The following is a 21,949-nucleotide window of genomic DNA, read 5'->3' on the forward strand; positions in this document are numbered from 1 at the left end:
CCTTGTGAAATGTCACTGTGCACTGCACAGTCAGTGAGCTAGAATAGGGCTTGGGGACACAGGAGCCTCCTCCTGGGTCTGCCACTACCCTCCCATGCTGCTTGGTCAAGTGACTTGGCCCAGTTTCCCTCAACCTCATCCTCTTCTCCTTTTAGACCACCGCATATATACCTTCATTATACCTCACAACAGCCTACACTGTGCCTTTATCAGATTTTTTTAAAATACAAATACCAGTAAATAACAATGCCAATCGTATCCGGTTTATGGTTTCCTGGAGGAGGTAGTTGCAGGTGTCAGGGAGCTGGAAAGCCCCCACACCTGAGACACAGGGTTTCCTCCTGTCCCCAGGCTGGGCTGGTTGGTGCTGAAGCTGGTGAGGGGCTGCAGCTGTTGGCAATGTCACCTGCACAGTGAGGGACTGATGGGTTTTGCTTGACAGCTAGAAGGGGAAAGTTACATGAAAAATAAATCCTTTGCAGTCTGGCAGGTGCCTGTGTATCCTGCTTGGCCATGGGGGTCTCTAGAAACACACTGCTGTCCAAAGCAATGCCTGCAGACCCTCTTCTCCAGAGGGCTGAGGAAATGGCACTTAGGAAATGGCACTGGGTGGGGGAGCTGCACTGGGCACTGCAGGGCTCAGCGTGCTGCAGTCTGCACTGCTGGCTGTGGTGAGGGTCCTCTGCCTCTGTGCCCCTCTCCTGGCTGCCTGCAGGCACTGGGTGCCCCAGAAAAACAGGTGCCTGAGCACCCTAAATGTGGTTGTAGTGCATTAATGCCTTTTATGCAGATAAGAAATCTTCTCCCAGGTCTGCATCCACTCCAGGCATTGATGTGGCATGGCTTTTTGCTGGATCATTACTGAAAGGCAAAGAAATGCTAAAAAAGACCTGCAAAGAGCATTTTCTTGGGCACTTCTGCACAAACCTCTGGTTTACTTTCCTGGCTCTGGGGTCTCTGTGGTCCCTGGGGCTCTAGTGGTTCCTCTACTTGGCTGGCAACGGGGTCACTGGGAACAAATGGGCTCGGGAGGAGTGTGTGCATTTTCATCTCCTTCTGGCTCAGATTTGCCCTCGGTATTAAAAAAAAAAAAAAAAAAAAAAAAAAAAACCACCAAAAAAAACCAGAAAAAAAAGCAGCAAGAAGGGCTTTTATTGTGAAAAAGAGACTTTTCAAATGCCTGTTCCCCCCTTCCCAGCCTCTCCACTCCCCTCCCCACAGGGAGGTGGGTCTGGGATGAGGCAGAGTTTGAAAACTCGCAGCTGAAGTTTGAAGGGTGTCCTCCCGCCCGGGGGGAGTGGAGTGTGGTGACAGGAGCTGGGCATTGAGGACAGCCCGGAGGGGCACCTGGGTGACACCCCCGGCCCTGATTAGTGCCCTGCGGAGAGGAGCCAGCTGATTAGTTGCTGGATAATTTTCAGTTTTTTAATTACTATTTTTAAATTTTTTGGTGTGTTCTGTGTGGGCTTCTGGTGTGGCATGGAAGTGCCACAGGCGGCCGGCACCCGCCTGAGGAGGTGACAGTGTGCCGTGTCGCCCAGAGGCGGTGAAGCACATGAGGAGGAGTGCGTCGGCTGCTGCGGGACATGGTAGGATTTTGGGCTTTCCTTGCTGAGCTGATAGTGGGGAGCAGCGCTGGGTTTGCCCCGTGGGATGAGGAATACATCCTGGGTGTCTCCATCCTGGGGGCAGCTTGGGCGGGAGCATTCCAAGGCAGGGAATCGCTACAGCGCTTTTCTGTCCTTTAAGGCATTAGGGATGGACCAAGCAGATTGTAAGAATGCTCTAGGGATGGACAGAGCAGATTGTCAGGATGCCCCTGAAGGCAGTGCCTGGGGCTGCTGTAGCTGTCAGCCAGGGAGGTGATTACACTCCCTCAGCCAAAAACCACCTCTTTTAAGTGGCCAGGTGGCACTGCTTCAGGCAGGCGAACAGCGTGGGGTGGAGGCAGCGAAGTGCAGACAAAGATCACGAAGAGCTGCTCTGTGCTTTCTGTTTGGTCCTGGCAAAGCACAGCACTTTCATCAAAAAGCCACAAAATCGGCCAATTTGGCAAGGGAAAACTTCACATCCCTCCCAAGAAATGTGCTTCCCCAGCATCAGAAGGTTTATCCACATCTGTAGCGTGTTCCAAACCTTAGGGTGGTGCTTCATGTCATCTAGTTTTAGTGCTCCAGTTTGAAACATCCCTTGGCAGACCCATCTGAGCAAGCACGCATCAGCTGAGCTGGGATGGTCCCCCCATGCCCCATTACCCCTATCCCACCAGGGGACAGGGGGTGTCATGCCAGGGAGTTTGCACTGGGGTGGGGTGCTCTGTCCCTGCTTCACCACCTCAGCCCTTGCCAAGCTTGTGTTGGACAGGGATTGCAAACCTGAGGAGACGCCTGGTGCTGCTGCCAGAAACTGGTCATTTGTGTCTCTGAAGCACTTTTATGTCCTAGAGAGTGTGCTGATGACTCAGAGCATCTCTGGGGACAATGCTGCTGTGCCAGCTTTCACTGGAGTGTGTTTGTGTATGGGGGACACTAGTGTCATGCTTTACACTTTCCATCCTACAGTTTGCATAGGCTGCTTTGGGTTTCTTAATTAATGAACTTCAGCAGCAGGAAAAAATTACTGGTGCTCATGTCACCCATTTTGGGTTTGGAGATTACTCCTCCCTGTCAAAGGGAAAAGCAAGGCAACTCTCCCCACACCATCCTTTTGTCTGCAGTAACGTTTTTCTGTACAAGCCTTCACTATGAAGCCTTTCAAAGGTACTGAGCCAGGTACCTGGTGTGGTCTCCCGTGTGAGAACGGGGTATTCACTTTTTGCCAGGATTTCCATTTTGCCTTGGCAAAGGAAGGTCTGTTTCTGTAGTCCTTTCCCCTTTGTGAGCTCCTGCATTGAGTGCTTTGATTTTGCCCGTAATCTGGGTTTGATCTGGGCACCTGCAGGCAGGGCACTGATGGTCGTGAGGAATAAATCCAGGCTACGCCCCCCAGCTGATCGTCTTGCTGCTTCATTTGCAGCAAACCCCCGAACAAAATGCTCGAGATGATTTTTGACTCCTTTCAAAATCACCAGGAGGGTGACTCCTTGCAGAAAGCCAGAGGGATGCCAGCTGTGAGCTCCCCTGTTGGCATGGAGAGCACGCTTGCAGCCGGCTTCTTGCTGGATCCGGCCGCTGCACGTGCCCGACCTGCCGCAGCAGAGAGAGCAGGGGGATGACTGCATTACAGAAAAATCTTCCTTCTTCTGCCTTCAAAATCTGCCAGTGAGCAGTTTCCAATTGCTGTTGTTTGCCTAGTACGAGGCACTCTAAATATGAGGGGCTGATTACACTGCCTTAATCCTCCGGCATAGATTCCAAATGCCTCAATTACCCCTTCTGTTTCCAATGCTCAGTCACTCCAGTCCACCTGCAGCTACTTGCCTTGCCCTGAAGGAAAAGCCCCCTTTCTGTGAGCCTGGCTGCACCAATGCTCCTACCTCGTTTGCTCTGCTTGCTCACCCCATGGACTTTGATGGGAGAAGAAGGAGGCTGGGGGTGGCTGCCAGCAGGCTTTGCCCAGGATAGGGTCTGCAGGACACAGGCAGCACTCAAAGCCAAGTGGCAAGCAGTTTTCTTTCCCTTTTTTTTCTCTTTCAGATGTAATGGCTTAACAGGAGGAAAATAGGGTTACCTTTCTGCAGCTGAGGCCAGGGCTGGTATGAACAATTCTGTTTTGAAGAAAGCCCACAGGGCTGAAAGGCCCTGCTGTCCTCCTCCTTCTCCCTCCCCTTTGGAATCCCACGAATGCAATTTTCTGCTCTCCAGGAAGGGAAAAGCCTGACAGTCAGCTCAGGGAAACCCAACTGTCTGACTTGCACAACCTCCACTGAAACTCCAACAAGGGAATCCAGTGCTACTTCTTACCAACACCCCAAAGAAGGTTTTGTGAGTCCCCACCGGGCACCAAGCAAGCATTCCTGTTCTCTGGTGCTGGTCCACCAGTTAGAAATGAAAACTGAAAATAAGTGGATCAAAATCCCTCCTCCCCAAAATATAGAAAAAACATGACCCCCAATAAAATAAATAAAACTGAACCAAATGCCAAAATGTGTGAGAGTTTTAGCAGCATTCCAGGCACTCACAAGCGGTATTGGCAAACTCATCAAGAGCAGGAGAAAATGAAATGTGATTTTATTGTAATGTATTCCTCCCTATATTAAATACAGCCCAGAACACATTGCAAGAGGGAAATGGCTTTCTAGCATCTCTGCTCTTTGCCTCTGTTATGTGTGGATGAGCTGCAGCAGCACAGCCCCTCTGGGGGTGCCAAACCAGAGCTGGTGAGCAGCCTAAAGGTGCAGCAAGAGAAGCTACCGGGGTGAGGGGAGTTGTGAGGAAGGGGGTCCATGGCTCCCAGATTCCAGTTTTTACATCCCTGGGTTTGGAAATCCCAAAGGAATCAGCTCCTAAGCTATGGTCTGTGGCTGGAATCTGCTGAGGAACAGGACTGTCAGTTCCAGAATGCCACAGGAACTAAGCATATTCTTCTTCCCCAGAAGAAACTCAGGGCTGGAGGCTGTCTGTCTGTGGGACTTGAAGGGAAGGAGTCCAGCCCACGGGCCACAGGCTGCTGCCTTCCTCCAAAGCACCCCCTGTACAACCCCTCAGAAACAAAGGCAAGACTGTTCAAAATGAGCGGGGCATGAGGCGCAGATGTTGCACAAAGGCACGCCACATCTGTTTCACTGGGGAAGGGGCCCCCTACTTGCTGGTTCAGCAGGCAGATGGGAAAGCTGCTCTGAAAACTTATGGAGCTGAGTGCAACAGGCTAGCCGGGAAACTGGGACAAGGGGAGGGGGAAAAGGGAAACCTGGCAGGAGCCTGCACAGCAGTGGTGGAGTGAGGGAGCAACAGCCTCCCAAAACTGCTGCTTTCCCTCTTTGACGTCCCTGCCAGGAATTTCTAGGTTATGCTGCTCTCATGTAAGTGTGAGGGTTACAGGAATGAGCAGAGAGAGAGGGAATATCCTCCCTGGTCCCGTGAGGATAGCAGGACAGTTGTGCATTCAGGGCTGCCCAGGTCTTTACTGCCTCCTGTGAACATGGGATGCTGTTTCAGGTCCTCAGTGATCTGCATGGTTTGAGTGCAGGTTGATACCACTTCTGGTGAAAAGTAAGGGAGACATTTGTGCATGAAAACAGACCTGTGCATCTCAGTGACCTGTCCTGAAAGATTGCCATCTATCTTTTGGGTGATGTGTCTCCAAGAAGTAGAAGATCCAGCTAAGTGCAAGAGTCTGCAGTAAAATCCCTTACTCTGGACTTAAATAGGAGAAAGATAAGGCATCTGAAAGCTTTTAATTTGCTTGCTTTAAGCAGAAGAATTGTGGCATCCTAGGGACTCTATTTTTGTGGTGCTTTGTGTTGACCACTGTGATTAAATCAGAGTGGTCCTGAGCTGCACTGTACATAGCACCAGGGTGAAAAACTCCCTGTCCATCTGTCACAGAGCTGAGTATTAGCTGTCTGCAAGCTGAGATTTACACAATGGGAGTGAGGAGAATTATGAATCTTTCCTTTTGCTCAGTGAAAATCACATAATTTTGGGGTAAGGATGGTGTCATCACAGGATAAGCAAGTCCCTGCCAGTACCCTGAAGAGCTTGAGTCCACACCAGATGCAGGACAAGGTGTGGGTCCCCTCTGGGTCTCCCCACACAGCAGCCCTGACTTTGACTGCATCAGCTGCACCCCATGGTGTGGTGTCCTCCAGCCAGGTACTGGCCATATGTTTTCTTCAAGGTGCATCCTGTGCCTCCTACTCCAGGTCTTCCTTCTTCAGAGATACTGAACAGGAGATTTGGGATGCTGGGAGTCTTGCCACTCTTGTAAGCTACTCTTGGAGAGGGCAGGGGTTTACAAGCCTGTTTCTGCTGTGCTTCTTTGGCACATAACTCAACTGGGAGCAGACAGTGCAATGGGAATAGCACTGCTAAACAGAGCAGTTTACAGCTATGACTGAAGATTTTGTTCAAAATGGTCCTTTGGATGATGGATGTGTGAGAAGGGGCTGTGCTTAGCCTATGGCTGTGCAGAGAAGAACCTCCAGGGCAAGGGACCTCCCAAAAACCAGAACTAGTCAGTCTGGGTGGGAGGTTTAGAGCAAAAAACAGGACATTTCATCCCTGGGAAGCAAAAAGTTCGAGGGGCTGATGCAGGGCCTGGAGGTTATTACTTGAGAGAGACTGTGGAGCTTAAAGGTTTCCAGGTTTTTATAACTTGCTGCCCCAAGTCTGTAGTGATAACTGGGAAGAACTGTGAAGGCAACATTATTTGAGAAGTTAAAGGAGGTGTGTTGGCGCCATCCCTTTGAAGTCAGTGCTCAGATTGAATCATGCCAGGACTGTTTCATCCATTTATGCTGCTGCCAGAGTGCTGCCGTCTGCTAGTGCAAAGCACACTGGTCTCACACTTAGGCTATAAATGACCCCAGAAACTTTGCAGACTATCCAAAATTTAGCAAATTACAGCATGTTTTAAGGTTTCATCCCAGGCAATTTAACTCAGTCATTTTCTGGTTTGGTTTTGGACATGTTGGTGGGAGGCTTGTGTGCCAGCTCTGAGGACTCTGCTGACTCTGCAGGGAAGGACCCAGCACCATGTGGTGATGTGTCACATTTCCATCTCCCCAGCTTCACCTGGCCCAGTGTTTGCCATGACTCCATGGCAAAGGCTTTGTGGGAGCAGTACCCTTTTCTACCTTCTCAGTGCCTGGCTTGAGATTCCCAAGCCACTTGTGTGGAAGTGAGACTGGAGGAGAACCTTGAGCAGACAGGTATGGCCTACCTGCCACATCCCTGTCCTGGAGCCAAGCAGGATGGTCTTCAGGGTGCCTGCAGAGTGCCCAAATATGGTGGGGTCGTGGTTCACCCCTCTGGAAGAGAATTTTTGAGGATAAAAACCTTCATGTCTGAAGGAAAAAACCCAGACACAAAGCTGGTGAGGGTCTGCTAGGAATTGCAGCCACTTTGATGGATTACGAGGCTGGATGAATAGGCTGTCTTATTCTTCATGCCCTATGGCGATGTGGGTGCAGGTGGTGGAGCTGTTCCCATGTGCTGGGGGAACACAGCAGACCTGCCTTCCTGGGAGCTAGAGCTACCTTTGGGACTGGCAATCACCATTTAATAGCTGTCTTTAGTCAATTCCTCCCCTGCGAGCCATCCATCTTCCCCGAGCAGGATAATGTAGGAAGGCACTTAGGCACTTGAATGATGGGCGACGGACGCTGCCAGGCATTTCCTTCTGCTCAGACTTGTCCAGAGTCACTCCAGGGATGGAGAGGTTTTCTCTCCTTCCATGTCCTCAGCACGGTTATGGGTCTCCAGCCCATGACAAACTAAGAAAACCTCCTGCACTATATGAAAAAGAAGAGGCTGATCCAATCCCAGATCTGATTGACGCGCCCGCTCCCCCATTGCACCGGGAGCTGCTGCAAGCACCATGTGTGGGTGCAAAGCTCTGGAGACATTCCCAGAGATGGGGGGCAGGCAGAGGAGGTTTCCCACTTGTTTTCCAAGCAGTCTTTGTTAAGATTGGTCACGGCAGGCTGCACCTCCTGCTGCCCAGGCGGTTTTGCGGTTCATTGGGCGGGCAGCGAGCACGGAGCTGGGCGGGTGAGCACAGCCCTGTGTGTCTCACCCCCCATGCAGAATGCACCCCGCTCATGTGCACCCAGAGAAATGCACGGGCCTGCCTTTAACCTGCTCATCAGCAGGGTGCCTTTGGCAAAGTCCTCTGAGCTTGGGAGTTCGGGCAGGCGGGTGGCTGAGAGTGACATGGCTGTGGCTGAGCCATCCTGGTTTCTTTGGGCACCTCTTTGGGACAGTGGGATTTACTGCTGAAGGGGTCTTGCAGTGCTGGTGCAGGGGTGGGAGGACTCATTTGAATGCCAGAGGAAAGCAGGAATCAATCCAGTTTTCAACAGCCACGTATTTCCGTGGCATCCTTCTAGACTCAGGGCTGTTTCTTACATTCTTGGATAATGAAGTTTGGGGTTTGTTTTTCTTTTCTTTCAAGCTCGACAAAGCCAATTTGATGCACTTTGAAAAGAAATTGAAAACAGGCTTCTCCGCTTCAAATTCTGCCAAGGTTCAAGCATCCTGGGAATACAATGTCAAGGATAACCCTCCCCCACCTCCCCCCCCAAATAGACTTAAAAAGTTTTATCTCCTAGCATCAAAGCTGCACAGCTCTCCACTGTGCCTTCAGAGCCTGGGCTGTGCTGTATGTCCCTCTGATGAGCGAGAATATATATTATTTACTTATTGGCATGCTGGAACAAGTAGTACCTCTCTTAAGCCTTTTTATGGATTTTGCCTGCTGGGAAAAGGACCTAATTTCTGGCAAAGACATGCTGTACTGTCAGTATGTCAGCCTGGCAAAGCAGAGCTGTACGTATGGTTTGCATTTCGGGCTGAATCGAAGCCATAGCTTAAACTGCAGCCTTTTTTTCACAGCATGGGCTCAGAGAAAGACTCTTTGGAAAAGTATTTACCCAGGGCTTGTGAATACAGTATTATTTCTGCAATGTTTTATCACTTAGGTTATTATTAAATTTACAATATCAACGGCCAGAAATAACACAGAGACTGTACTTGCACCTTTTTTTGTTTCTTTTTGTTGTCGATGTGGCAGGGAAACCCTGAGCTGCACTGGGGAAGTGAGCCTGCACTGGCCCTTGCTCAACTTCACAGCCCAGGGTTTCAAGTTCAGGCTGGGAAAGTGATGGGGCTCTAACTTGTGATGCCCAAACCCAAACTCACTTACAAGGAAGGAAAAGTGGGTTTGGACAATAATGACTCCTTAACCACTTGGACTGTAAAATGACTTGACATTAAAAACCCAGCAGTCGTTGCCATCCATTTGGCATACTCTGTTCTCTGGCTGTGGGTTAAAAAGAGTTTTTCCTGCAGTGTTTTGAAGGTTCTCCATATGGCTCCCACATGCATTCTTCCCCTAGGATACTGGAATTTTTGTCAGACTTTTGTCAGGCTTTTTAGATACCCAGAGATGGTATAAGCAGCCAGAGAGTTATTATCAGCTGGATTACAAAAACAATCACCTTGAAAATTGTCCGTGCTGAAGAAAATGGTTATGGGGTGTTTTGGTGAGAGTGGGACAGGGGAGGTGCTGGGAAAACATGCCCAAGAAAGCATAGATTGGGAAGGGACTTGGCTGGGTGCAGATGGGAATACTGAGATTTACACTTAGCCCTATCCTTTGGGATTGATCCCACAGATATCACTGCTATTAATTCAGCATACTTTGAGGCCAGAGGAACAGATTGTGAGGCCCTTACAGTGATGATTTGAAAGGAGTGTGGGTATCAGGATACCAGGATCAGCCCTTTGTATGCCACAGAGTTATTTTACTATGGTTAAACTAGGATTTAAACATTGCACCTCCCCATAACTCTTGCTCAGGAGGTCAGACATGGGTTGCAGATGTTTGGGAAAGGACGTGTCTGCACTCTGCAGAATTTGTGTGAAATCTGAGGCATGAAGGTTTTGAGTAACTGAGCTTGGGTGTTGCCTGTGCCACTCGGTGTTGGCTGTGGTTCCACAGAAAATCATGATCCCATCTGAGTGGGAAAGAGCAGAAGTCCTGCTGCCCCTCAGGGTGCTTAGGGGTGCTCATGCCCATTCCCTCCCCAGAAAGATACCTAAGACAATGACTTAGCCATGTAGTTTGATGCCTGAGACAGTTAATGCCAAGCCTTGAGTGACCCTGCTAGTGATCTAGGATAGGACATCCCTCTCTGGACAGTCTCACCCCAGACTAGGTCCTTTCTGCTCTGGGAAGAGACAAAGCAGGGGTCCCCTGGCAGGTCCCAAAGCCCTGTACCAGACAGTCCCTGGCTCCTGGTAGAGGCTGGTGTAAACCCTGTCTGAAAAAGGATTCAGCCCAGCAGATATATTTTGCTGCACTACATTGTATTTCTGGGAGAGAAGCAATTAAGTGAGAGCTATAAAGCTGAATCACTCCAAGTGCACCATCAATAGCTCTTATAAACTACATTAAATCTGTTCTTGAAAGAGAGGCATGGATGGAACACCCCTAGGGTTGGGGCCAGTGGGTCAGTGGCTCCTCTTACTTACCTCAGCTGTGTCTTTGCAAGGGATGTGGCTTCTCACCAGGGGGCTGTCTGAAGCAGTCTCCCCAAGCTGAGGACAGGAAACCTGATGGATTTTATGATAGTGCTGTGTCAGCTTATGAGCTTATGCACTGGGGTTGCCTGGAGCAGCTGCTTGTGGGGCAGGAGTTGTGCTGGTGGTGGGTCCCTGTGGTCAGTGGGAGCCTGGAGTCCTAAAAGCCCCGTGGCTGGAAATGCTTTTCCTTGCCCAGCTGCTTTCTGGAAGTTATTCTGGCTGCTGGCTCTCACCTCCCCAGCTTTTTAGCTGCTTTTTTCAAGCTTCTCCTCTTATAAACAGTCTCTTATCCCTTCTTTGGCACTATATTGTCCTGCTGTGCCTGCCATGGATATGCTTGTGCTTCCAAAACAAATAACTGGGAAAAAATGTATCTAGTTGACCATCTCCTTGACTTCCAACATGGGTTTGAGCTGCTTGGAAATGCCTGTTGAAAGCAGAGAAACGATGCCAGGGTGCTTTTTGTGGCTGCAGCCTCCTGAAGTGTGTAAGGCTGCCCAAACCAGAGTGAATGAAGCACGGGTGTAGCGTGGTTCAGGGACTGGATTGGCTTGGAGAATGTCACAGTGCTGCCCCACCACTGCCCTCTACCTCAGCCTAAATGGGAATGTCTTGTGCTTAGGGCAGCCCCAGCTGCTTAAAGGCAGCTCCTTAGTGCTGGGAATCAGAATACTTTAGGATTCACATATAGCATAGATTGTATCATGGACTCATAGAAGGGTTTGGGTTGGAGGGAACCTTAAAGATGTCTAATTGTGTCATGGTCAAGACCAGGTTGGTCTGAGTTTCATCCAGTCTAGCCTGGAACACTGCAGGGATGGGGCCTCCACAGCTTAACTGAGCAACCTGTTCCAGTGCATCAACACTCTCATAGTTACGAATTTTTTTCCTAATGTCTAATCTAAACCTTTCTTTGTTTAAAATCATTTCCCTTGTCCACATCCATGTAAAAAATCCCTCTCCAGCTCTCTCATAGGCCACTTTGGGGACAGGAAGGTGCTGTAAGTTCTCCCTGGAGCCTTTTCTTCCTCTGTCTGAACAACCCCAGTTCTCTCAGCCTGTCTTCATAGGAGAGGTGTTCCAGCCCTTCAGGGGCTTACACCCTTTTTTCTAAAACATAGCCAGTCACAGGTCCTGACTGACACTTGGAGCTGCCGTGCTTTTGCTGGATACAGCAATGGGCAGAGCTCCAGAGGACTTGTCTCAGCACACATTGAGATATCCAAGTTATGGGCTCAGTGTGCAACCAGAATAGGAGCCAGTGAGGGTGCCCAGAGTAAGGTCTGAAAAATAAAACCTCTTAGGAGCTGGGAAGTGTTAACATCTAGACAGGAATTTGCTCTGGTTTGGTGGGGGGTTTTTGGCTTTTTGCTGTTTTTTTTTTGTTTTGTTGTTGTTGGTTTTTTTTTTGTTGGCAGTGGGGTTTTTTTGCCTGTTTGTTTTTTGGGTTTTGGGGTGGTTTTTTTGCTTTTTTTTTTTTTTTAATTTCTTGAGTCTTTAAAGTGAAATATTTGACCATGAGAAGTTCATTACCTCGGTGCTGCAGATATGGCAACCTCTGTGTGGGGAGCGAGCCCTTGCTCTGATTTGCTTCTGAAGGGACTGCAGCTGATTTCTGGCACAAGTTATGGCACCAGCCATAACCCTCCTGCTGCAGCGCTGTGGAGGCGGCGAGTGCTTGTGGATTCTCTTGCAGGGATCACACAAGCAGAGGGGCAAACTCTGCCAGACTCTGCCTGCGGTGTCACCCCAGCATCACTCCGCCTTTCTGTCCCCGCAGGCCCAGCGACCGTGGCGCAGGACGGGGATGAAGCCGCCAGCCCCGGCAGCGGTGGGGGTGCTGCTGGCCCTGGCCCTGTTGGCTCTCATCCACTTGCCGCCTCCTCCGGAGCACTCCCCGCTCCCGCTGCCGGCCTCGTCCCCCCCGGGGCCCCCCAGGGAGGCGGCTGCTCCCCCGGCTGCAGGACAGGCCCTCAGGAAAAGGCTCCCCAAGCCCCGCACGGGCCTGCGGCAGGAGCAGGCCCCGGGCCGCAGCAGGAGGCGGCGGGGCATGGAGGGGGACACTGCCCCATGGCTCTCTGCTGATGACCTCCAGAAGATGTGGCTGCTGTCCCGTGGGCAGGTGGTGTCCAAAGCCCGTGTCCCTGCCCACGGGCAGGTCATGCGAGTGCGGCTGGCTGCCGTGGGGGATGCCAAGGGGGGCGTCTCGGCAGCCAGCCCGGAAGGAGACTGCCAGGACGGGCGCTGTGGGCTCATCAAGCGGCCCGGGGACCTGTACGAGGTGCTGGCCTTCCACCTGGACCGGGTGCTGGGGCTGAACCGCAGCCTGCCCGCCGTGGCCCGGCGCTTCGGCAGCCGCCTCCTGCCCTACAGCTACACCGACGGCGCCCCGCGCCCCATCGTCTGGTGGGCTCCTGACCTCCAGCACCTGGAGGATGCCAACAACGACCAGAACTCCTGTGCCCTGGGATGGCTGCAGTACCAGGAGATGCTGCGGCCCCACAGACTGGTGGCCAGGGACGCTCCCTGCTCCAGCATCCCACACAGCGAGTGGAGCCGCCTGGCCCTCTTTGACTTTCTTCTCCAGGTAGGGCTGTGGTGATTGAGGCCGCCTGTCCCTTCAGCTGTGGCAGTGTTCCCCTGCACTTCCAACTGTACTGTCTGACCATGGTCTCCCTCTGCTCTGCAGGGTCACATAGGCTGTGGTTTCTTGGGATGTATTTTTGTCAGCTGGTGGGGAGCAGCAGAACTTTGTGCAGAAGCACTTTGGCCTGAGCATGGTCCATGTTTGGGACTTGCAGGGGAAACACAGGCAGGTTGTGGTGAGTCTGTTCTCATGTGGGAAAGGTTTCTGCTGTTCAATTTGTACTGGCAGAGGCTTGGGACATCCCTAGGGACATCCCTAGGGCATCCCTAAGGATAAGCAGCATGTTTTGCATCAGCTCCATCATATCCAAACTCAGGGATATGCTGCTGGCACTGTAAATAAGGAGCCCTGCCTTGGACAGCACTGCCCTCCTCCTCCTCGGCATTAATAGCACTTAATCTTCTGTGTGGAAAATCATACCCTGCTGCTACAAGGGATTACAACAGTATCCCAGAGAGTTATCAGGTCTTGGAGGGCAGCTGTGAGGAGGCAGAAGTGATTTCTGTGGAGAAAAAGAAAGCCTGTTTAGGCACCTGGGGGCTTTTTATCAGACAAGCGAAAACTGCCTGAAAGGACAAGTATTAATACAAAAAAAAGAAAGAAGGGAAGAAAGAAAAAAACCCAAGCTACTAAAATATGTTTTCCTTATTCTTTCTTCTTTTTTTACAACTGTGGCTGGCAGAGGTAGAGCAGTTCTGGCTGGGCTTGAAAATATTTTAGCTGAAACAACCAGAGAAATGAGAAGATTAACCAATCCCCTTCCCTTCCCCAGGCCAAAATACTGCTGAGTGCAGTGGAAAGGCTGAAGCTGCAGGAGAAAGTATCTAGTTCTAAAGAGAGTTCCTCCTCAAGGGCTGAAGCAGTGCAATGATAAATTCAAGGGCAATCCACAGGTTCTCCTCAATAATTCTGATTGAATCCTCCCATGCAGGAAAGTCACAAAGAAGTAAAGAGTCTGCAGGATATTATAGAAGTAGAGTAGCATTTTTCTGAAATGGCTTTAGCATCTCACACCCCTGCTGGGGAAGTAGAAGTTGTGAGATTTGAGCCCTGTTGTACATTGGCATTGAAATCTTGGTAGTTTTCTTCAATTTCTCTTAAAATTTGGCTTCTTCTATGTTGACTTCTCTTGCTATTTGCCATAAGGAAACCCCCTACTATGTGTGAAGTTTTAGTGGGAGCAAAATGCCAAGCCTGGTAGAAAAGGGGCAGCTGCTGATGGCTTTGTCCTGTGCTTTAAAGAGGGCCAAAACCAAATCAAATCTGCAGCCACATCCTGCCATGGGACACCCTCTTCCCAGCTAGGGGGAGAGCAAGGAAACTTCCCTAGGGGAAGACATCCCAGGCTGAATCATAACTGGAATAAGCTATCAGATGCAAGGAGGTGCCCCAGGATGGGATAAGAGGGGCTGAAGGTGAGCTTCTGGTAGTGTTTGAGCTTGGATGGAAGGTGTGGCTCATGTATTTGTGTTCTAGCAATAATACCAAAATTCCCATAAATTAGATATGCTTAGGCTCTGGAAACAAGAAATTATAGCAAAAAAAAAAAAAAAAAAAAAAAAAAAAAAAAAAAAAAAATTGGGGAGGGAGGGCTTGTCAGCACGTCAGGGCACTCTCAGCATCTCCACAGCCATCTGGTCCCTCTCTTGGGGTTCCACTTGGACACCAGATCTGCCTCCACCTCACACCTCTGTGAGTTCAGCACCAATCCAGCTCAGTTTCACAGGTGCTCCTGGGTGGGTGAGTGGAGTGCTGAGCCTATTTAATATCTCTGTAATTTCTCTCAGATCGTCTTCACCTTCTGTTCAGCTTGCAAAATAACATAGCAGGTGAGAGAAACTGGCGTGCTGAGCTCTCCAGCAGGCAGACTGAGGAGATGTGTGGAGGAAATGTGATATTTTGTTCTGTTTCCATGTGTTTTGTGACATGATGCTCAAGCACTTTTTTAACTGGACTGTCTCCCAATGAGAAATACTGACCTGAGTTCTTCATAAAACCTCAGAAAACAGAGAGGTTTAAGAGGCTCCACTGTAGGACTAATCCTTCTTCTCAAAGGGTTATTAATGGAATGGCTGTGGAGATTACAATTCAAGTTTCCCTGCAGCATCTTCTCCAGTGCTTGGTTGGTGTCTGGGTTCAGACTGAACCTATGTCAAAGCACAGTCTGTAATTGGTAATACAACTACACAGCCTGTAATTGTAATTGTGCTAATTACCAGGGTGAATGGAATAGGCAGCCTCTGTGGGTCGCTTGGCTTCTGTCTCATTGTCACCTATAGATTCCTTCTGGATCACCTGAGACCTGCTCCAGCCCTCCCAGTGGTCCAGGAGCCTCTCTGCACCCTGAGCCCTGCCTCCTGGGCTGGCACCAGCAATGCTGAGCAAAACAGCGAGTTGGACATTTTCCTGCTGCAACCAGAAAATATATTTATTTTATATTTTATATTTTATATTTTATATTTTATATTTTATATTTTATATTTTATATTTTATATTTTATATTTATTTTATATTTTATATTTTATATTTTATACATATTTCATATATATTTAAAGGAGCACATATATATATACATGGGATTTTTTTTTGTAAACAGGCCTCGAGAGTGGGATGAGGTGAGGCAGTTCCCCTACAGGGTCATGTCAACACACAGCTATGGGGAGGTCTGTTGACAGCCAACAGGGTTCTGTCTGCCCCACAAACCACCCCAGAGGATGTACCTGCTGCTTCTGACAAAGCTGAGGAAGCCCCATAAATACTGAGGCCGGGTCTGACAGTTTTATGTCTTTTAAAAGCCCTTCATTCCTCCAAGGGTGGGGTTGAAACACTGGAAGTTGTCAAGCAGCTTCAGGGTTTCTGCAGGGAACTGGGATGGGAAGCAGGAGGTTTGACAATCTGGAGGACATGGAGCCTTAGCAGCACCTGCAAATGATTAAACACAAATGTAGCTAAAACAAGTCACTGTGGCCCAACTTAAATGTCAGGCATGCTCTGCATATGCACAGACTGCTTTTTCCCTTGCCAATACTTTTCAATTCATCTTTCCATTGAGAGCTGCTCAGGTTACCATAGGGATGGATGAAAGGCTGCATATGTGACAGGAACCAGTTGAAACTGTCATACAGAGCACCAGGACTTGGAAAAGAAATTCTTTTTGAGGTTTCAGACTCTAGGTTTCCTTGGGTTCTTTGTTGTTTTTTTTTATTCATTCATCATCATGCACATATTCCCTTCATTTCAGCTGGAAGCACAATCCCTTTGTTCTGTGCAGCTACAGAATGTGGAGGTACCAGGTATCTGAACTCCATCAGAAAAGCCATCACCTTTGTCATCACCTTCTTCATGCCAAAGGGGTTTTGCATGTGTGCTTCCATTCCTCTCACCAGTGTATGCACCATTGCATTGCTCCATCTCCTGAGGATCCCTAGAAATGTTTTCTTTTCCCCTGTACAAGAACAGCTCTCAGCAGGACCTCCCCATCCCAGGCACATGTCCCTGCTAAGGTCCCCAAATGTCTCCTGCAGGTTCATGACCGCCTGGACCGCTACTGCTGTGGGTTTCAGCCTGATCCCTCTGAGCCCTGCGTGGAGGAGATGCTCCATGAGAAGTGCCGGAATCCAGCAGAGCTGGTCCTGGTACACATCCTGGTATGTCTCCCTGCTGTCCAAGGGCTGCTCTGGGACTAACATGGAGATGCCTGGGAGGCACTTGCAGGGCTGAGGTGGTAGCAAAGGGAATGTAGGTCCCATGGTGATGCTGGGCGTCTGGTGGGGCCCAGGCATGGAATTACATAGACACTGACATCTGCTTTCCCCCAAATACTCTCAGGCTTTCTCACTGTATTAAAAAGCAGCCTAAATCCCCACACTAGTGGCTGCACTGAGTGAACTTCTCCTTCCCATCCTGCTGGCAGGTCCGGAGGAGCGCTCCATCCCGCCTGGTGTTCATTGACAATGCAGGCAGGCCACAGCACCCTGAGGAGAAGCTCAACTTCAGGCTCCTGCAAGGCATAGAGAGGTAGGAATGTGCATGTGCTGGGCAAGGGCTGAGCTAGCACACAGGGGATGTCCAGGTGCCCTGTGTGTACTCACCTTCTTGCTGCTCCTGGGGCATCCTTCTGAATCAGGATCATCTCCCACCCAGAACAGGGTGGGTAGCTAGGCTCACACGTGCCCCTGCCCTGAAACTAACTCTTTATTCTGCTCTGAGCAGATTATGGCAGGCTCCAAAGCCTGTTTCCCCTCTTTAATTGGCAGCTGCACAAAAATAATGAATAATCAGGTATTTCAGCATTTTTTGCACCATTGCCCATGAGGCATTTTGGCGTGCTAGAGGCCTCTTGATTTGGAATTTGTTTGGGTCTCTGTTTGATGGAGCTATCCTGCATGCTTACCATGGGTCGAGTTTTAAGCTGAAGGCTCCTCATCCTGTGTTCCTCTGGATAGACGTGCATTTCCTTTTGAAGCAGCTGAGTGCCCCACTGCTCCCCTGCTCTCTGCTCGGCCTTCCCTGGATAACCCTGTCTTGGTTTGAAGGACAGGTGTCTGTCAATAAAGGCAGAAGCTTCTCTTTGAAATGGAGAATATAAACCCCCTCCCTCCAAATTATTATAATTTTGAAATTAAGGGGCTCTCAGGCAAAGATATGGGAATTAGGAATAACAGTTCTTTACTAGGAAAATGAAAATAGAAATACAGTATTACAAAGAACAATCCCAACCCTGACAGAGTCAGCATACAACCTGACACCCTGTCAGTCAGAGTGTTGGTAGCAGTCCCATTACATGGTGGCTACAGTCCTCCTGCAGTGGCAGATGTGGCTCAGCTGAAGCAGTGCTCCTGTAGAAGGGTGCAGTTTTCCTCTGAAGGTCCAGGGATGATGTAGAAAGGTCCAGTTTTCCTCTGGAAAACTTTCTTCCAGTGGAAAGAAAGTAACTTGCTGTCCAAAATCTCAGTTTTTATCTAGGTAGGAAAGGCTTGGCTCCTCCCCCTGGCTGGAGCATCTCCCAGTGGGATGATGTAATTTTATCAGTCATACAGTGGGACTTAATGGCCTGTTAACAGCAGGTGATATCTTCCTGGAGGGAGGATGGGTTGTGGAAAAGATAAAGATGATTGCCCAACTAGTCTTAAAGATGGCCCATTAGCAGATAGTATGTGCTACAGAGATAAGGAATCACTCCCCCCCTCTGGTTTTAACAGGTGGTGATAGAATACACATTTCTGGCCACATCAACCCAAGACAAACCCTTTCCCTGCCTGTCTCTCCTGCTCCCCCCCTGCAGCTTCCCCACGGCGGCGGTGGCCACGCTGCGGTCGGGCCGGTTGCAGAGCCTGCTGCTGCGGTCCCTGCGGCTGGACCGGGAGCTCTGGGAGAGCCAGGGTGGTGCCGAGGGGCTGAGAGCCCTGCTCCAGACCATCGACAGGCGGGCACAGATCCTGCTCCGCCACATCCAGGAGCACAACCTGACGGTGTTTGAGGACTCGCCGCGCTGAGCCGACCACAGGGCCTGCCTGGCACATCCCAGCAGCCGTGGATGCACCTCGTGCCCTTGGCATGGACGCTGTGAGGCTCTGTGCTGGTGCTGCTCTCCACAAGGTGCTTCCCCTTGTCTTGTAAGATGATCTGGAGAAGCAGATGGAATCACAGGGAGCAGGAAAGGTGGGGAGGAGATGTCTTCTAAGACAACCCACAACTGCTTAAGAAAGGCAACAGTGATCAAGTTAGGAATGTTATCCATCTCAGCATGGCTTTTCAAAGGAAGGGCACATTTGTGAGGTTTTTTCGGGTGCCTTCAGTCACACGCACACAAATACATACACAGCAACTATGAAAACTGGAGGCTTGGACAGTTGAACAAGGACCTTTTAAAGAGTTAAAGAAGCAGTGGAAGAAGTCACTGGCATTTCCATGACTTTCCATGACTGGGCTTTTTGATGATGCCTTCACTACTTCCAAAACATCCCAGACAGAGAGGCAGAGGGGAGCTTTCTAAGTGGATTAAACCAAGCCAAGACACTAGAGCTGAAACTCTGCCTTTTCCCCTGCAGAAGAGGTGATGTGTGCCTGGGAGTGAGGGTGAGCCACTGCCAGAAGCTGAGACTAGGCAGGACCTTGGTGCTGCCCTCACATAGCCTATGGTACCATCCCCATGAGAGCCACGTGCTTTGTAGCATATGCCATGATCCATACATGTGCCTTGGCGGGCCTGGGCTGCTGCCAATGCTCTCAATGTTGGATTTGAAGATTTGAATCTCTCATTCACTCTTTCCCTTCATTGTCAGGGGATTAAAGGCAAAACTACCCCACTTCTGAAAAACACTCCTGGCTGCTCTCTTGGGCATGACTGCATGTAACTCTTCCCCAGGCTTGCAGAAATATGTTTTAACAAAAATGCCAAGCTATTTTAGCAGAGGCAGTCAAGTGCAAAATGCTTTCTGAGCATGCTGGCACCTCCGGCAGAGCCCATCCTGTTCCTGTCACCCCTCAGGCTCTTGCCCAGCAGCCCACTCTGATGAAGCAGAGCAGCATCCCAGTTAGGCAGGTCCTCAAGTGGCAAGGCTGAGAGATAATTCAAAATCAAAATTAACAGGAGGAAAAAAGATGCAGGGATGGGCTCCATCATTCCCCGCAGTGTGTTTCCCAGCTGAGGCATGCCTGAAGCAGCCAGTTCCTGGCCTGTGGGTTTATAGTTTGCCACCAGAAGGCTTTTTAAAGGTCTCAATTTCTCCAGTGTTACAGACAGAGCATCCGTGCTTCAGGCACTCCAATTCACTTGTGCCTTTGGAAAGTTTCAGTGAGATTGGCATGGGTACCCAGCTGCAACCCATGGTGCAGCTGTCACATTGCAATAGCTTGAGAACAAGGAGAGCAAGGCCACCCATGCAGTGGGAGAGGAGAAGCTGGGTATGGATTCCTTCCCTTCTCCATCCTTCTCAGCACTATGTCAGTTTGAGAACCTGCAAAGGGATGCTTTAACACCCATGCTGATAACACAGGCAATTATCTTTTTTTTCCCCTTTTGCCTCTTGCTGAAGAGAGGATGAAGTGAGGCACGGGTGACATGAATCAACAAGTAAGCACAAGTGCTCTCAAGAAGCATCAGCACTCAGCATCACAGGCACAGCAGCACCCAAAGTGCCATCAGCTTGTTCCTGGAGTCCTGCCCTCCAATTAACCAGGGAGAGCCTTTCCCCCAGCACTCTACCCACCTCGTGAATTATCACCCCATTTGCTGTGCCATGAGATGGATGACGGTCATGGAAACCCTGCTAAAGCCTGAATCATGGGGATTTATTACTGGGAGGTGAGCTTAGCTTGTAAGCTTGAAAGAGAACAAAATAACTCAACCTGAGTCCTATGAAAAGCCATACCCAATTATGGCTGTGTAAGAGTAAAGGATACTAAATGTAACATAATTAAATCCAAAAAATATGCTGGGAAAAACTGGAGGTAACAAGACCATTAGTTATGATGCACAACATCAATCAGGGTCTTTATTTTTCTCATTAAAGTGAGAAATTTTATTAAAGGAGAGGTTTTCTTCCCATGTAAGCCAAGTTCTCAGTGAGAATTAAGAGACACGTGGGGGCTCTCTGCAGTGGCCAAAGCTGTGGTCATTGCTGAGCTGGACCAGCAGCTTTTGCCTTGCCTCTGGTTGCATCTGCTTGACCTTAACATTGCACAAGGTAATGGTTTTTTCTTTTGCATTTCTTTAGTTGTAATATGAGTTTGCTGGCTAAACACATGTGGGAACATCTGGAAGCAGTTGTACATATGAATAAAAATCCCTCATGATTTAACAAAGAGCCATGTATGGATAAATGAGAGAAGCAAAAGCCAAGATCTTGCTGAGACTGATCATTAATCTTCTCTAATTAGCCCATTTTTCCATGGGCTTGCCTATGTAAGCAGCACCGGCTCTGAACTGCAGTCATGGCTGTTCAGAGAAATCCTATGGACTGCTAGCATCAGCCTTTACCATGTCGTGTTGGGTTTGGTTTGCTCCAGCTATCAACATGTTGTATTTCCTAGGACAAACTTACTTTTATGGTTACAATACTTCATGGTTATAAATATTTATGTGGGGCCATGCTTGACAAACTAGATTTCATCTGTGCAGGGATGCTGTTTTACCAAATTTTACTGCACATCACCACACGTTGTGTTAGGGTGTGGTCACAAAAAAAGATGGTCCAAGCTGGCTGCAGGATGGCTTTTGTCTTTAAGACAGCAGTAGCAACAGCTAAGGGAAAGAGCAGTGGAGAGACAGGGGCTCCTTGACTGGGGGAATCCCTGCAGCACCCTCCTGCTCACCCTGGGCACTTGGAATGTGCTCTGAGAACAGCATTTGGGAGCAGGGCACGCATCTCCACGGAGCTCCAGCAGGAGGGAACTGCTTCATTCCGCAGCGATCCGAGTGACACGATCCTTGTTTAACAACTCTCTGGCTGTGCTCAGCCCTCCAGCTGGCAGAAAACAGCGCTGGGGGCTGGAAGGCAGGGGACGGATTGGCTCCAACCTGCTGAGCACACGCACTCACACATACTGACACGGTCTGTGTCACTGCTCCTGATCTTAACCTCCCAAAGCTGGTGACCCCCGGGCACCCCCAGCAGCCTGCTCCAGTGCTTTGCTGGCCTCACCCTCTCCAAACTAAATGTCCATTTGCTGCATTTAAGAGCGACTTCTTGAGCTGGACACGGGACACTAAGTAATCTTTTCTGTCATCCCAGCACTCGTTGAGCCCTCCCAGTGTCCAGGGGTGACACTAGTGGGGTGGCACTTGGGAGTGAGGTGACGACCCACCCTTGTGCTTTCTTCCCCTTAAGGGTGGGTTATCACAGGTGCCCCTCAGAGACCCCACAGGGCGCTCTGCAAAACCCACCCAAGCATCCCCGTGCTGCACAGGGGAAGAAGCGTGGGCTGGCTGCTGCCTGAAAGGCAAGAGCTAGCAAGTAAATCCAAATTCATTGCTAAATCTCTGGATATAAAAATAATCTGGCTTTTAGAAAGCAATTTATTTATGCTTTCAGTACTTACTTAAATATTTATGCGAAAAAGGGGGAAAGAAGGTCTGCTCTGACATAGGGCTATTGTTGTAGCAACAGTCTTT

General features: G+C 49.7%; 1 protein-coding gene across 1 annotated transcript; it reads left to right on the forward strand.

Annotated features, from left to right (window-relative positions):
- The first annotated feature begins 1,278 nt into the window (after nt 1-1,278).
- GASK1A (golgi associated kinase 1A) lies at nt 1,279-20,677 on the forward strand. The gene is made up of 5 exons (XM_056485397.1): nt 1,279-1,589; nt 11,968-12,774; nt 16,359-16,481; nt 16,748-16,851; nt 18,119-20,677. Exons 1-5 carry the CDS (start codon nt 1,587-1,589, stop codon nt 18,327-18,329), a joined length of 1,248 nt encoding a protein of 415 aa, XP_056341372.1. The 5' UTR covers nt 1,279-1,586; the 3' UTR covers nt 18,330-20,677.
- Nucleotides 20,678-21,949: the final 1,272 nt, after the last annotated feature.

This window comes from Oenanthe melanoleuca, chromosome 2 (assembly GCF_029582105.1).
Source record: "Oenanthe melanoleuca isolate GR-GAL-2019-014 chromosome 2, OMel1.0, whole genome shotgun sequence".
In the NCBI taxonomy this organism is placed as follows: Eukaryota; Metazoa; Chordata; class Aves; order Passeriformes; family Muscicapidae; genus Oenanthe; species Oenanthe melanoleuca.

Coding starts and splice junctions, on each gene's coding strand:
- GASK1A (XM_056485397.1), top strand. Junction 12,775..16,358: donor TCTTTGACTTTCTTCTCCAG/GTAGGGCTGTGG, acceptor TGTCTCCTGCAG/GTTCATGACCGCCTGGACCG. Junction 16,852..18,118: donor CTCCTGCAAGGCATAGAGAG/GTAGGAATGTGC, acceptor CCCCCCCTGCAG/CTTCCCCACGGCGGCGGTGG.